The sequence below is a fragment of the Tamandua tetradactyla genome, chromosome 5, assembly GCF_023851605.1.
Source record: "Tamandua tetradactyla isolate mTamTet1 chromosome 5, mTamTet1.pri, whole genome shotgun sequence".
Classification (NCBI taxonomy): Eukaryota; Metazoa; Chordata; class Mammalia; order Pilosa; family Myrmecophagidae; genus Tamandua; species Tamandua tetradactyla.
In genome coordinates, this window is record NC_135331.1 from 104,388,325 (window position 1) to 104,405,260 (window position 16,936).

At 35.8% G+C, this 16,936-nt stretch overlaps 1 protein-coding gene across 4 annotated transcripts in view; it reads right to left on the reverse strand.

Moving 5' to 3' along the window:
- The window catches only part of CYP39A1 (cytochrome P450 family 39 subfamily A member 1), a 198,767-nt gene that overhangs the window by 42,990 nt on the left and 138,841 nt on the right, over window positions 1-16,936 (reverse strand). For all 4 annotated transcript variants that reach the window (XM_077161981.1, XM_077161978.1, XM_077161980.1 and 1 more), the window contains one exon: window positions 14,621-14,711. In XM_077161981.1, the coding sequence (XP_077018096.1) occupies window positions 14,621-14,711 (91 nt within the window). The remainder of the gene's footprint in view (window positions 1-14,620; window positions 14,712-16,936) is intronic.

Below are 16,936 nucleotides of genomic sequence, written 5' to 3' on the forward strand. Positions count from 1 at the left end.
AAAACAGACACACTTATTCACTTACGTGTGGCCTATGGCTGCTTTCACACTACCACGGCAGAGCTGAGGAGGGGCAGCAGAGACCATATGGTCCACCAAGCTTAAAATATTTATTATCAGGCTCTTCAGAGAAATATATTGCTACCCCCTAATTAAAGGCATCAAGGGGATGGGCTTCTTCTGGTTTATTCCTTATGAACCTCCTCCTGCTCAGGTATCCATATTTCATTCCAACATTTGAATTTTTTAGAAGTACTATATATTCTGTGTGGTCTTCACTGCACATACCATCTATATAACCTGATCAAGTGTGCAATGTCTAACATAGTATGTGAATAGCCAAGGAAAAGACGGTTATTTTATATGAAAAACACACACTGTCTCTCAGGGAATAAGATGCCTTTGTCTAGTATACATCCTTTTAGACTGGTCTCCAAAGTACGTTCACAACCCTAGGGGGCGCATGGACACAGATGTTAAGGAAATCAGTTTCCTGATACCTTCTATATTCACTCTTTTCTAAAATGGATGCATCTGAAACAGGGTGGTCCAGTTCTCTTTGCCAGCCTCCTTAACACAATCACCTTTCCCTCACTTTACGATAGAAAGGCCTGCTCCTAGCCATAATGACTGCTACCCTGGTCATTTCCCCTGGAGTTTTTCCCCTGGAGTATAACGATGATGTCTCGGGAGGAAACAAAAGGCCAGTTAGAGAACGCTTGACATATAAGGGAGAGGGCCTGGAGAGCAAAGTAAAAGCAGCCACAGGAAAGAAATACTGAAAGCAGAGGTACTCTATTTTAGCTATCTGTCCACTAGCTACTGACAAAAAACCGTTATCTGTTTTCACATTGGTGCACTGTCTAGCTATCTGAGACTTAGAATTCATAAAGGAGATGGGTGTCACAGCAATACAAATTAACACGTTTCTTTGAGTTGAAAAATGAAGACAGATATTTTCTGTTAGAAAAAATGTTGGATTAGCTGATTAGGTTCATAATAAGGATTAGTTTTGTGAATTATGCTAATGGAGCCATTTTACATAACAGAATGAACTAAATCTGCAACTTTTGATACTTAAATAGTTTAAATAGACTAACAGCATGTAGATAATAAACTAAGAATGATATCCTTTGCAATTATTTCAATGTGGGATAACAAACTTTAGATGCTGAGTTAAAATGATGAGGGGAACCTAAATTCTTTTATAGTGTAATTAAGTAAAAAAATAAAATCCATTGCCTCTGTTAAAAGATGAAATCCTGTGGTGGGAGTCCTGTGATATTTCTGTGGTGCTACAAAGGGAGAGTCGGCTGCTCTATATAGTTAAGTGAAAAAGAATTGGAGCTCTGCAGTATGAGAGTTTTGGAAGACAAGGATGGAGACTTGTGAGAGGAGAGAGGTCCTAGTTACATGGCAGGTAACTGACAAGGTAGTAGAAGGCCAAAGAATTCTCCAGGGGCCCAATGACAAGAAGACTTTTAAGAAAAGGACACTATTCACCCTTATGTAGAATACTTCATTTTAAATTGTTTCTGGCTGCAATGTAACTTTCCCTTCCCTTGTCCCATATTTTGAATATTTTAATAAAGTCAGCTGTTAAAGGTTAACAATTGGGGAAATAAAGAGATCTGAGGTGATGCCTGGTGAGGCAATGCAATGCAGAAAAGAGGCAGAACATGCAAGAAGGAAAAAAGAAAAATGGATAAATCACAAATGTAGGAACTAAGAGTCAAGAGAAATCCAGAAGTCTAGATTTCTAGAAGCCACTATCTCTTGCCATCTCCCCCCACTTCTCGCTCCAAAGATACATTTATCTTTAAAAACATCCTTGGCAAATGGCTGTTTCAAATAAATTGGCAGTAACTTTCAAGTCATATCTTAAATCCTTCATCCTTATAAAAAACTGTTTTCTCTTTAAAAACCAATTTAGTGAGCATCTACATTGGTCAAATTCACCAAATGATCCCTTTATTTGTTTCCTATTTTATTTTATTTGTGTAGATGCAGCTACAGAATACAGAAAAGAAATATTTTTCTACTTGATCAAGGATAGAAGGCTACCAGGGGTCTGGGTTTGTGTTCTAAACCAGATCTGTGTGACTCCAAGGTGACCCACCTATTATAATTCTGACCCCTTGTCCCTTAAAAAATTTTGGACTCTAGAAATAGGTTTCAGAAACTTCCTTCAGAAGAAAGTTTTTTTTATCAAATATTATTAGACTATTTAAACTATAGAAATACAAACTAATTTTGTATTATTTAATATAGAAACAAACCTGTTTTAATTTGAAAATAATATTTAAAATCTATTATGACCTATAAATATAGGAACTATGTAGACTATACTTGGAAAATAAATGTTATCTTAAGATATTATTAGTTTCTCAAATCCAAGTGTGATTTGGGAAAAAATAAAATAATGCTCTTAGACCAGACAAAGAAGGAGAAAAGGAAAGATGGTAAGTTTTCAAATGACTTCAGGGTAAAAGATGTTCTTTTTATTATAACTCTCAGAAATGGCTCTGTACCCATATTGTGCATATCTTAATGCACATCTGCGGTTTGTTCTTCCAGTGTTTTGACTCTAAAATTAGAAGGCTCGGCTTGGAAGAATGCCAAGGTAAATCATCAAAAGGGCTTAACGGAGACTAGGACCAGTACAGAAGACAAACCAGGGAAGAAACTGTGGGTGATTTGGGGTGAAATTCATCAACCATATGCTTAGCTCTTGGCTTAAATGCAATAAAAGTCAAAATCTTAGGATATTTGAAATCAAATAAAAGAAAGGATATTCTTGCATTCAGAAATCCCAAGAAACATGTCTAAAATTTTATATGGAATTTTGAGATTCCACACACATGATGACAAGCATTTTAACACAGTAACTATATGTTTGTTAAGGACATATAATAGATTGAAATTTCATTACTTCACCTATGTATTCACTCAGTATATACTGCTGCATGTCTACTACATGTAGCCCAATTACAGCTGCTGTAAGAGACAGGAAGAGATAATACAAAATTATTGACTGTCTAATGTAGCAAATACTTCGGATCACTTAATTTATTCCTTATAACTACCTGCCAGCTAATCAAGCCTCAATGTTAATGTGGTCAATGATACAAGCTTGAAAGTGTCACTGCAGGCTTCAAACCTATGTCTGTCTACATCAAAAGTCATCACACTTGCTATTGTGCCACACTACTTCCCCTAACAGGAGAAAGATATGAGAAAGACACAGCCACTGCCTTAAAGGAACTTGGACACAAAGGCACAAAATAATACCTGGGTATAAATAACTATAAGTTTCATAAGAGAAGATTCACATGTCCCTGGAGTTCATCCTCTCTAGCCTAGGGCTGGAATTTCACTAAGCTTGGAAGGATGGGTAGGAGTCACCCAGGCAGAAAGAAAAGTAACTTAAAGTCCAAAATTAATCATAAAAATTTGATTTCTTGGACTTAAAAAAAAAAAGAAACATTACTCAAACAGAATCACTAAAGGAAGTTTCTTCTTTGAGAGATGGCTCCCTGTTCCTAAGATTTCAATCTGCTCCTCCTTACACATACACAAATCAATATAAAACATAAAAATTCTGTTTCTATAGTCCTGGAATAACATTACATAGAGATTTAACTAACAACTTTGAATAAATAATCCATGTTTTGACAGAAAATAAGAAAAACATCAATTTCCAATTAAAAGAGAGGAAGGTCATGATAGGCAATTGCTGAATCCTTCAGAGATTTTGAGACATATTCTGAGGAGAGTAGTACAGAATGGGGGTTTGGAAAGTGGGGCTGCACACTGAGGAAGACCCTGTGCTCACTCACAAATTACACACAGGTAATATATATATGCTGGGAGGCTCATGAAAAGAAGAAAAGCAAATAATAAAATCTCATTAAAATTTCTAAGAGTGCAAACCTTACACATTCTAGGAGCCCTTTCTTTATCTCTGAATGTATGGATACTGTGTCCTGTTTGCTTGGTTATATGGTGAGCTAGATTTCCTTCACAGAGGATGCCTTTTTCTATTCATGGACTCTCTTGTAGAAAAGATTTAAAGTTAAGGTGTGTACAAAAGGTCATAGCACACATTAAGAAGACTAACCCTGGGATAAAATTACATGAGACAAAGGTTAAAAAACAGCAGCTGACACAATAATCTCATGCAGTGATTCCTACCAAACGTGTTCAAGAAATCTACTTTCCAATTTTTATAATAACTTCTTAAAAACTAGAATCAAGTAATAAAACTTAGTGTCCAACGTGGGACAGAGATCCTGGAAGGAGCTGAGACTCAGTATCAAGGGACTGAGAAAAAACCCGAGAATGAGCTGAGAATTAACATCAAGGGATTGAGAGAACCTTCTCAACCAAAAGGGGGGAGAGTGAAATGAGACTAAGTGTCAATGGCTGAGAGATTCCAAACAGAGCCGAGAGGTTATCCTGGAGGTTATTCTGATGCATCAAGTAGATATCACCTTGTTGTTCAAAATGTAGTGGAGAGGCTGGAGGGAACTGTCTGAAAATGTAGAGCTGTGTTCCAGTAGCCATGTTTCTTGATGATGATTGAACAATGATATAGCTTTCACAATGTGACTCTGTGAATGTGAAAACCTTGTGTCTGATGCTCCTTTTATCTACCATATCAACAAAAGAGTAGAACATATGGAATAAAAATAAATAATAGGGGGAACAAATGTTAAAATAAATTTAGTTTGAAATGCTAGTGGTAAATGAAAGCGAGGGGTAAGGTGTATGGTATGTATAACTTTTTTTTCTCTATTATCATTTTATTTCTTTTTCTGTTGTCTTTTTATTTCTTTTTCTAAATCGATGCAAATGTTCTAAGAAATGATGAATATGCAAATATGTGATGATATTAAGAATTACTGATTATATATGTAGAATGGAATGATATTGTTTTGTTTGTTGTTAATTTCTTTTTAATTAATAAAAAAACAAATTAGTTCTACTTTTTTTTTTACTTTGTGTTTGCTTTAGATAGTCATTTAGGAAAGTTATATAATAACTTTGAAAAAATTATAGCATGTCTATATTTCCGATGCCCAAATAATGGAGCAATTATATCAAGTGCTATCAGAAAGTCGGGGAGGAAATCATTTAGATATCTGGCTGATTTTCTCACCCAGGGGCCTCATGATAAACTTCTGAAGAAAATCAATGTAAAGAGAGTATAGAAAAACATAAAGAAAAACAGTAAATAAAGACTGTACAGTATTCCAGAAAAAAAAAGTACCTTCTGTTCCTCTCTTCATTTTAGGCATTTTTTAAACTTCAATATGATAAGGAGTCTTCAAAAATTCCATTAAAAATTTTTGACTATTTTATTTCAGGAATATTCTCTTATATTTAAGAAATGGCTGTTTGATTTTCAGTGTCTAACATATATTCACTGGAAAAAATAAGTATCAAGCAGAGAGGATAAGAATGGATAAATTGTCCTGAAGTAGATAATGTCATTTACAACAGGTTTTATACATCAAGTGACCCTATGGACAGCTATTTCTAGGTAGTGAGAATGTGCTGTTTATTGATTTCTGGAATGTTTTGCTAAAAGGAAGATTTGTTTGTCAACTTAGTTCTCCGAAAAAAGAGAAGACATAACCCCATTTTTCTACTAATTATTTTAACAAAAAGAAATTTTGTAAAACTGGGCTTTGATTATTGGAAAGAAAAACTAAATTTAATTTTTTGATAAAACTCAGATGACCTTTCTCCCCCTCCAAACATGTGTTTTCCTGTCTTTCTGAGGATTAAAGGATGATGAAAGGAATTCCTAGAATAGGGGTATATCAGGAACTGAGAAACAAAGACTAGCGGGGATAGGAAGAGAAGAAATGATAAAAGAATTGACAAGAAAACAAGGTTGCAGAGCCAACTTGGTTAAGTAAGGGACAAATTAGAAGGCACATAATTATTCAGTGCAGCAAAGACACAGTTTTTCCCTAATTTGGCTGGGTAAGTTTGGGGTACCACATTTCCCAGGTAGAATGAGTCACAAGACCAGTCCCAGTCATATTAGTCAGACACCGGGCACCACAAGAAACTGTCTTTATGCAGGAACAATGAGGTTTAAATACACTGATAGAATAGATGTGATAAAGAAGTTTCAAAAGTGGGTTTCGCTTTTAAGAAGGGAAGGAGTGATGGGAGAGTCATGGTGGAACAGGGCCTGAGGAAGAAAACACAGGTTTGCTTTTTTTTGAAAAAAAAAAAGACTTTCTAGGAAGACAGGTCTTCCAATTCCGTGGTCCTTCCCCTCTCCTCTTCCTCTTCTTCCTGCCCTCATCTCTTTTCCTCCTCCCTTTTGGAGAATGCCTGGATCTTGCTGCAGGTACCAGGGAGTAACTCTGAATTAACAGCATCTGAAGACATATAATAGAAATGTACTGGGGACCTAAAATAACTGGACAGTGATTATGACCTCCCTAACAAAAAATATTAATTACTTTTTAAAAAAGTGGAATAGAACCACCTTCACTACTGTACATGTTCTGAGACAAAATATCTATGAGACAGATATTAAGTCAAACTTACAGAAAATTCAAGGGAAAGTGGATGAGTAGATGATTATAAAATAGATGGAAGCATAGGAAGTCACGTGTCTTTCAGTTCACTGCTGTTCCCTATAATTCTTCTTTTTAATATTTTTATTCACAAATCTTCACACACATATATTCCATATATGGTTACAATCAATGGCTCACAATGTCATCACATAGTTGTGTATTCATTACCATCATCGTTTTTTAGAACACTTGCATCACTCCAGAAAAAAATAAAAAGAAAAACTCGTACTTCCATACCCCTTACCCCTCCCTGTTACTGACCACTAGTATTTCCATCTAACCAATTTATTTTACCTCTTATCCCCACCATTATTTATTTTTATCCATATTTCTTACTTATCTATCCACACCCTGCATAAAAGGAGCATCCAACACAAGGTTTTCAGAATCATACAGTCACATTGCAAAAGTTATATCTTTATATAATTGCCTTCAAGAATCAAGAACACAGCTCAACAGTTTCATGTACTTCCTTCTAGTCACTCCAATATACCATAAACTAAAAAGGGATATCTATATAATGCCAAGAATAACCTCCAGTATAACTTCTCGACTCTGTCTGAAACCTCTTGGCCACTGAAACTTTATTTTGTCTCATTTTTCTCTTCCCTCTTTTGGTTAAGAAGGTTTTCTCAATCCCTTGATGCTAGGTTCTGGCTCATCCCAGGAGTTCTGTCTCACGCTTATCCTGAGAGTTCTGTTTCACATTGCCAGGGAGATTTACATCCTGGGAGTCATATTGCATGTAGAGGGGAGGGCAGTGAGTTCACCTGCCAGGATGGCTTAGAGACAGAGGCCACATCTGAGCAACAAAAGAGGTTCCTAGGCCTAGTTTTAAGTAGGCTTCCTTTTTAGGAATAAGTTTCATAGGGGTGAACCCCAAGATTGAGGTCTCAGCCTATTGGTTTGGTTGTCCCCACTACTTGCTAGAATATAAAAAATTCTTCACATAGGGAAGTTGAATATTTCCTCCTTTCTCCCAAGGGGACATTGCAAGTACTTCTTTATTCATGACCCAAATTATTCTGGGATATACTGGGGCATCACACTAACCTGGATATAGCAACAAAATCTCATGCCCTATTCAAGATTCTATGTACTTATAGTGTTCAACTAAATTAACCATACAAGTTAAATTAGGTAATGCACTACCCAAAATATAAATTTTGCACCAAATAAACATCTCTTCCTTTGTTCTCACACAGAAGTTGAAGTTTTAAAATATGGACAATATCATCCTTAACCCTGTATTCTTCTCTGTCTTAATCCTATCCAGGTCAGCTTCCTTCATATCTCTACTTAAAGTCTGATCCCTTTTTCAACTTATTAAACAGTTCCTGTATGGAGTACTGCTGACTTTCATAGCTTCAGAGCTCTAACTCTGAGTCTTAGGTGTCACATAAATACCCGAAGTTTCTGGGAATGACCAGGTTAAATACGAACATCTCAGTATCTCAGAACTCTATAATTCTTTAAAGGAAAAGTCTCTCTATTGACCATAGGTTTCTAGAATATTAATTCATTGAAAATATTCACAGTTCGGAAACTTCTGCCTCAAGAAAGTGAAATAGATCAGTTGTGATGATGAATGCACAACTGTATGATGACATTATGAAGCACTGACTGTACGCTTCAGATTATATTACATGGTATGTGACTATAATAAAAAATTGAAAAAGAACGTGAAACAGAAAAGAAAATGACTTTTTCTCTTAAAATGTTTTTTAGCTTTGAAACAAAAGATTGTGAACTGTGCTTTTTGCTGGCATAAATGTAAGCAAACAAGGGTTATGGTGACTTTATTCAAGATGCATCTATACAATTCTCTACCTGACAGCTGTAAGGAGATAAAAGAAATACCAGGCAGATAAATGGGTTCAGTTTCATGACAAATAGCAGGCCAGAGCTCCTCTTAGGTGGTGATCTTTAACTTCAGCGAAATCTGTTTTGAAATTAGTTGAGGCCATGGCATGCTATAGATTTGTTCTCAAATGAATTTTTTCTTTAAACTTTTTCATTTATTTTTTAATTATAAAAGTAATACAAGTAGTATATAAAGAAGTAATAACTGCATCCTCTCTACTCCAATTCCATCCCTGTAAATATTAATTATTTGCTATGAAGTCTTTCACACCTTTCTTGTATAAATTTGTTCAAACATATTTGTGCATGTATTTATTTATTCATTCATTTAATCAGTCAACAACATGCTAGACCCCATTCTTGGCATTAATGGTACACCAGTGAGCAAAACAAACAAAAATCCTTCTTCTCATGGAGCTTACATTTTAGTCGGTAGGGGGCAGTTAAGTCAGGGAAAGGGACATGAAAGAGAAATAATTAGGTATACTACACACTATGTCAGATGATAATAAATATAACAGAGAAAAATAAAGGAAAGGAAATAGAAAGTGGGGGTTAATAGAACTTTGACAGGTGGTAAGGGGAGGTTTCACTGGTAAGAGTGCATGGTGGTCAAGAAACTAAAGGAAGGAGGAAGCAAGCCATGAGCTATGGGATGAAGGATGTTTGAGGTAAATGGAGCAGGAAGTTGAAAGGCCTGTGATAGGAGACTGCCAGCCATGTTCTAAAAACAAGGAGCCCAAGGAGCCCAAGGAGTCTCGTATGACTGGAACAGCATGTGGATGGAGAAAGAAGTAGGAGACAAGATTAGAGAAGTACAGGAGTCCAAACCAGTGGGAGATCTTGTGGGGCATCATACAGACTTCAGAAATGCCATTGGAGGGCCTTGAGCAGAAGAGAAGAACTGGAGAGAGTGAGTACAGAAAACTCAGGCAACTTTGCCATAAAGGAAAGCAGAGACTTGGAGCAGTAGCTGGAGGAGTAAATGGTGTCAAGAGGGTGTCAAGGTTTCCTTTTTCATTATAAGCTGATGGATATGAACAAATGGAGCGGGAAAGTTCGAAGAGGCAGGAGAGAGGAGGGAAATGTGGTGGACTGATGTCATTGAGGAGACTGGAGGGGGATGGCTTGAGAGAGGCTCACACTTCATCACAGGATCGGGGTGGGGGGGGGGGGGCGGGAAGGCAGAGACCTGGGCAGACATGTGGGTAAGATGGCTGTGTGTGTGGGAGCCTGGAGAAGTTCTCATCCTACTATTTCAGTTCCCTTGGTGAGAAAGCTGAGAGTCTGAACTACAGCAAGAGGTACAGTAAGAGAAAGGAGAGAGACATAGCTAGAGGAGTAAATGATTGAACTAGACATGAAGGGTACCTGCCCACCAGCACCCAGAACCTACTTGAAGCTAATGGTCATTAATTTACTTAAAGTGATCCCTGTCTGAGGGCATGTTTGTGGTTTTTCTCTAGCCATATATTTGATACAGTGAGAGAAGTACAAGGAGTGATGGTTATCCAAAGGTGTGATTATAATGAGGGACTATGGTATTCAAACTGAGTAAGGTGGGAGGTGTTGAGCAGTGAAAAAGGGGCAGGTTTCCAATATTTCTCTGCTCCTGTTTTTTTTTTTAAGGCATAAATGGAATCATAATGTACTTTACTTCACAGCTTGCTTGCTTTCTTAATTAAAATAACCTGTACACCTTCCTAATCAATGTATATGAATCTAACTCATACTTTTAAAATATCTGTGTAATATTCTACTGTATGGATTATGATAATTGGGTCGACCACAACTATTCTTTTGCTGATGAATATTTAGGTTGCTTCTAGTTTTTTGCTAATACAAAAAACGCTGCAAAAAACTCACATATGTATTATTACACAAGTATGCATGCATGTGTACAAACAGGCACACACATCCTTAAAGACAGGTAATGATATTTCTGTTGGATAAATGGCCAAAATTGGGATTGTGGTTCACACACAGTACATTAAGATTTCAAATTTGAATAGTCTGTCAATTCTTAAAGATTGTAGTACTGCACATTCCAATCTGATGATGGAAAATTATATATCTGCTATCTTAGCTGGCATTTTCTGTCTACTAAATGAGTTTGAGCATTTTACATAGTTGTAAGTGTTTGCTTTGTATTCCCCCTCCTGGAACTGTTTATTTACATCATTTGCCAATTTTTCTATACAGTTTTTCTCTTTTGCTTATCACTTCCTAGGACCTCTTTATGTTATGTTGAATCATAATGGAACTGCTGATATTTGATCATATTTTTACATTTATGTGGCAAATTAATAGTTACATGATATCGGGGGGCAACAGTAAACTTTTATCTGTTGCAAATATGGTTTCCCAGTCTATCTGCTATATTTTGCTTTGTTTATAGTGCTTTTTGCCATCCATCCTGAAGGTTTTTTTTGCATGGGCAGGCACCAGGAATTGAACTTGAGTCTCCAGCATGACACGCAAGAATTCTGCCACTGAGCCACCATCACACCACGATCCTGAAGTTTTAAATACTAATTTTTATATAGTCAGATCTGACCTATTTTTTTTTCTTTTTTCTTTTTGGCTTTTTTAGGAAGGCTTCCTCTGTAGAGGTTACACAAGTATTTCCCTAAACTGTCTTCTAATATTTTAGAGTTTTTTTTACTTTAGATATTTAACGTACCTGCAGTTTGTTTCTAAGTGAATAAAATCTAGTTGTATTTCATTTTATGTGGATGACCAATTTTTTCCAAAACTATTCAATAAACTATTTTCCCTATGACATGGAGATGCTACCTTTGTTAAATATTAAATTCCCATTATATATTGGGATCTGTTGTGCCAATCATTTGCTCTTTGGTTATACCAGCTTTATGATAAGGTTTAACATCTGGTACGGCAAATCTGGCCTTATTTATTTATATTTCTAATACATTTTGGCAGTTTTTACAGTTATTCTTTCAGATACATTATTAATATAATGAATTCCCAAAGAAAATTCCCACTGGAATTCTGATTATAAATAACTAAATATATATTAAATTGAAAGGGGTTGACATTTTCATTATATTAAGTCTTTCCAGCCAGTCACATGGTAATATTCCTTTCTTAATTTAGGTGGGTTTTTAAAAAATGTATTTCCATAAGATGCTACAGTTGACTCCATACAGGTCTTGTATCAACCCAATTTCATTATAATGGAAAGGGAACTACCAGTTTAATGAATAGAAAAGACAAATGTAAAGTAGGAAGAATGGTTTAAAAAGACTTAAAAGGGTAATTTTGGTGGATACAGACAGAGAGAAAGCAAAGGATAAGCCTAGGGATTGTCCATGGAGACTGGAACAGTGGATATTGGGGAGTTTTAGGGATTGTAGCCAGAGCCTGGCAAACTATGTTTCCTTCCTCCCTGTGGTAGTTAGAATCAGTTGTCAACTTGGCCAGGTGAAGGTGCCTAGATCTATTGCTGTGGACATGAACCAATGGCAATGTGAACCTCATCTGTTGCTGATTACACCTGCAGTTGGCTAGGAGGCGTGCCTGCTGTAATGAATAATGTTTGATCTAATTGGCTGGTGTTTAAATGAGAGAGCTCAATGTAGCACAGGCCAAGCAGCTCAGCATACCTCATCTCAGCCCAGGCCTTTGGAGATGCAGAAAGGAATCACCCCAGGGAAAATTATTGGAATCCAGAGGCCTGGAGAGAAGGTCAGTAGAGATCACCCTGTGCCTTCCCGCGTAAGAAAGAACATCAGTTGAAAGTTAGCTGCCTTTCCTCTGAAGAACTAATGAAATAAATCCCCTTTTATTAAAAGCCAATCCATCTCTGGTGTGTTGCATTCCAGCAGCTAGCAAACTAGAACACTCCCCCCCTAGCTACCAGCTTCTTCCAAATACTTCATATATTTCTGAGCTTCCAGGGGTAGATATGGATTTTTGACTTCTTAAGGATTTAGGATAAAATTTTATTAACAAAGAAGCATATTCCTATTAAAATTTTAAACAATAACCTTTTGAAAGTAGAATGTGGTCAGCTGCTTTCACATGGTGACAGAAGACCACGTATGAGAGAGGTAATGACGATAATGGATTGAGAAAGATTCCAAGTACTGCATCCCTCTCAGAACAAATGGGAGATAAGGAGTAAGGGACATCTGACCCTGTATGCCCTTTCCCTGATCCATATATGCACATATAAAAATAACCCAAACATCATTCTACCATTTCAAGAAAAGATTAATGCCATTATACCAAAAGTAATGCCTCCTTTCAGAAATACACTTTTAGAAGAGTTTGCTTATATATTAAAAAAGATAGCATGAGTCTCTGCATTTATTGGAAGATAAAATGAAGCCTGCTTCATAATTATGAAATTTCTTTCAAGGAAAAAACGACTTAGTCCAATTTAAAATAAATAAAATGGAGATGATATGTGACTAAAACAAGACTATAATGGTAGATAATAAAATTTAAAATAAATTTTGGCCTAGAAATAGTCCTTTTGTATAAAAGTTGTGTGCTGATTCTACGTTTTTGGACTGTATTCTTTGGAGAAATGTGGACCTTACTTAAGACCTCAGTATTTTCTAAAAGGATTATCCAAATGCCTGAACAATTCTTCAACAGAATATTTTGAAAAAAGAGTGATGTCTAAATGAAAAATGTAGAGAATAAATAAAGCAGATTAACAGTGCTACACTGGAGTGAGATAGTGAAAGAATTAATAAAATGAGAAGTGCCTAGAATCTGATCTATCGCCAGCTTGTAAAATTTAACAGGGATATCAAATAATCTACAGTTATCAGGTGTTTTTCTTTTGGCCTTTTATATCTGGGAAATAAAGGAGGAAGAGGGTGACGCACCCAAAATCTCCTGAGTTAGAGTGTCACAAGACTCCAGGAGCTAAAAGTCAAAATAGTGGAAGAAATACAGTCTCCTGAAAAATCTCTTGAAGGCGAAATGTCATACACATAAGTGTCACCCTAGTTTTTAAGGTTGGGTTAGCGGATCGGATTGAAAATTAACATTTTTTTTCCTGTTAATTTAAAAGGAACCAGATGAAGGAATAGACATGGAATTTTCCATTCCCTTGGTAGATGTAAGCTCCGTAAAGGAAAGTTATCTCTTAGGTTCATCAGAATCTCTCAGTGTCTGGCACATTGTTGGCATTCAATGATTCTAATGCTCCACCACTTCTATGAGATAAGACCCAGCATCCACTAATTCACACCAAGTTTCAGAGACAGTATTGCTTACATATTTACGCTGATCTGGTTAATTGCTTTCTGGTTTCACTCAGTAAGAGGCAGTCCAGAAAAAAGAATAAAATTCCAATCAGCAATCACTGGGGAGGATGGCTGTTAATTGGCATCATATCTTTTGCCCTAACTATATATGGTTTTCTTCAAAGCAAACAAAGTCATTTATTATTCTTTTTATACTAAAATATATAATTTGACATATAAAAACACTCTCTCCCCAAACAGGTGAAATTATGGAGAATTGACCCTCTCCAATTGAGCTTCTCTCTGCTTTTAAAAACAGATAACAAAGGGAGAGCCCACATCTGAACTAAAAAATGTAAGGCCCACCATCTGTAACTGTAAGTCCTAAACTCACAAATCAATGTCTGTAAGTTTGTTTTTAATAATTCATTTGACAGTAAGACCTTACCTGATCACCACACCTCACTGGGACTATAAGGAAATATATGGACTATGCATCATATTTCTTTAATAAAATGTGAAAAATCCTGAATCCCAAAACATATTTTGTCCCTAAGATGTCACATAAGAGACTGGAATTATAGCTCAATTGAGGTGAAGGACCAAGGTATTAGAAGAAAAAAACTTACAGATGTATACAAATTTAGGCTTAATTAGGAAGCCAGGCAAGTCACAATCAGTCTAACACTCGTTTCATCATTTGGAAAATAAGGAAGTTGTGTTAAATGACCTCTAAAATGTTTGGCAGTTATATTAAGTTCTAGAATTCTACCTGGTTTATTTATACCCTGATATAGATAACAAATTATATTGATTTTTGGATTAGGTTGAATTTCTACAAAATTATGGGTATTTAGATTTGCTAAACGTGACAACACACATTATTAGATTTATCCTCAATTATATAATTTAATTTTGGTTTAGTACCTGCTGAGCCAAACACAGAAGTAATGCCTTCCATAATGGTCTCATGGACATTGGGGTGAGAAAGGACAAATGCAAGTGTCCAAAATGCAACCTTAAAAAGAAAAATATAAATACAAAATATGAACTTCTCTAAAAGTGAACAAAAGGTTATTTAGTATCAGCTATAAACATTTAAAGAAACAAAATGTCTGAATCAATTTCAAAAGCATTGTACTAAAGGGCATCTTTGAAAATAATTAGATTTCTTGAATAAAGGGGATGTTAAAAAACTAAGAGGTCAATTCTGTTCCATCACTGTTGTTAAATTATACTATTTATAAAGACTATACTTCTATCTTTATTAAAAGTAGGAAAAGTGATTTGTTTTTAGTAGTGCACAATATAAAATATCAGGGTAACAAAAAATATTCAGAAACACATATTATGACACTTAAGAACCTTAATTCTAAGACAAAAACACTTTTAAAATTTAATTTTTTTCAAATAAAAAAAGATTAGCAAACATATTCTGCAAATGAAAAAATGGTCATTTTAAATAAGCTTATACTTAAAATTTCATGAACTGAATTAGCAAAGGTCACGATGTCAAAAGTAAGATCACTTCAGACCTGAATGTTACTGAACAGAGCATACTTATGAGCCCTCTCTTGTCCAAACAAAATTATTTCACAGCTGTCCTTATGTGGTCCTACTGTACATGTTTTGAAAAAAATTTACTCTCCACTAACTCAGGTGCTTGCATTTGCTTCTATTTTTAGTTTACACAATAAAGGAAATCTGTATAAGATAAATAAACGAAGTTTGGGTTTTCCTTTCAATCCTTTTGTAAACATATATTGTGAAAGAAGTTTCATTTTGAAAAATCAATTCTGAAATAACTCAGAAAAAAGGTCCTTAGTGCAACAAGTCTTTTTGCCTTTTTCACGAAGCAACATTATGCACCTTTAAATAATCCTAGTACTCCCCTCTGTGTTCAAAAGAGGAAGAGCACTTTGAAAGGAAGTACTTACCATATTCAGTACTATTCACTGTTTTCCCCTTTGTGACATTACATTGACTTTGCAAAGATAGACATGGTGCTGTTTAAACAAACAAGGAGAATGGGAGAACCAAGGCCACTCCTCTTTCTGTGGCATTATCTAGATTATGTTAATCCACAAAGGATTAACTAGTGGATTTTTACAGGTGAACAAGTGGAGACTCAGACAGTGCATGTCACAGGCTCCCACTCTAGTCTCCCCTCTCAGGCCCTTTCTACTGTTATCTACAGATGGAAGTGTGGAGTTAATTGGATTTAATTAATAACCACTCCATACTCAATTAATCTCATTTAAAAAGTCAGATTTCACTTGGGGAATGACATTTCGGTACATAGATTTTCAGTTACACAAGACCGGTTCAGAGTTGTGTGTGCTTAGAGCTTTAGACATTCACTAAAATTGGGTAAGACTTATTTTCACAACAAATACAACGGATTCAGCTAAACTATAAATGGCTGTACAATGGTATTAGTTATCATTTTACCACCTCTTAACAGGTTCCTCTTCTAAATATCTGTTATTTCTATTTTAGAAACAAAGTACTTTTTTAAAAAGACATGAAAAAGTGTGTAAGAGAATAAAGAGTCAATAAGAAGTTTAAGAACAAATGAGCTTGAAGTCTTTCTGCACCCATATTTGGGAAAAGAGATAGAAACTGCTCCTATAGTACCAATCAGTATTTTTCTGAAGTGGTCAACTCCGTGGTCAGGGCTGGGTGAGAAAGAGAAGGGCCGTCACTGAACTGCAGAGGCAGCAACCAGGCCTTTCCATTGCTTTGGAGACAATGAACAAAGGAGAGGAGGGAAAAGGAAGAAAGCTCTTACTCCTCCGTCTCAAAGGGAAGATGTACTGACTATATCCTTTAGCACCACTTTTTTCTTCATTTTTCATTTTCTTTCATCCATTCAAAAATAGATTTAACAAATATTTATCGAGTTCCCATTACGTCATACAGTATTCTACCCATCATGGAAATCACAAATATGTATAAGACATAATTCCTGCCCTAGGAACTTTCAAATCTAGTTGGGGATATGGTATATGCACAGAAGAAAAAAACAGCTGAACATGCAAGGCAGTGAACGTGCCAAAGGAGAGGCACAGATGATAAATGCTGTGGGAAGCGAGGGTGGTATAGTGTGAAAGTGGGCAGGCTTAGATCGCTACTGATAGAGTATTTAGAAAGGACTTCAGAGAAGAAGCAGAAAGAAAGGGTAAGATGTCAGCATTAAGATTGCATTTGTAGAGTTGTTTTAAATAGTTCACTTGACAGTCA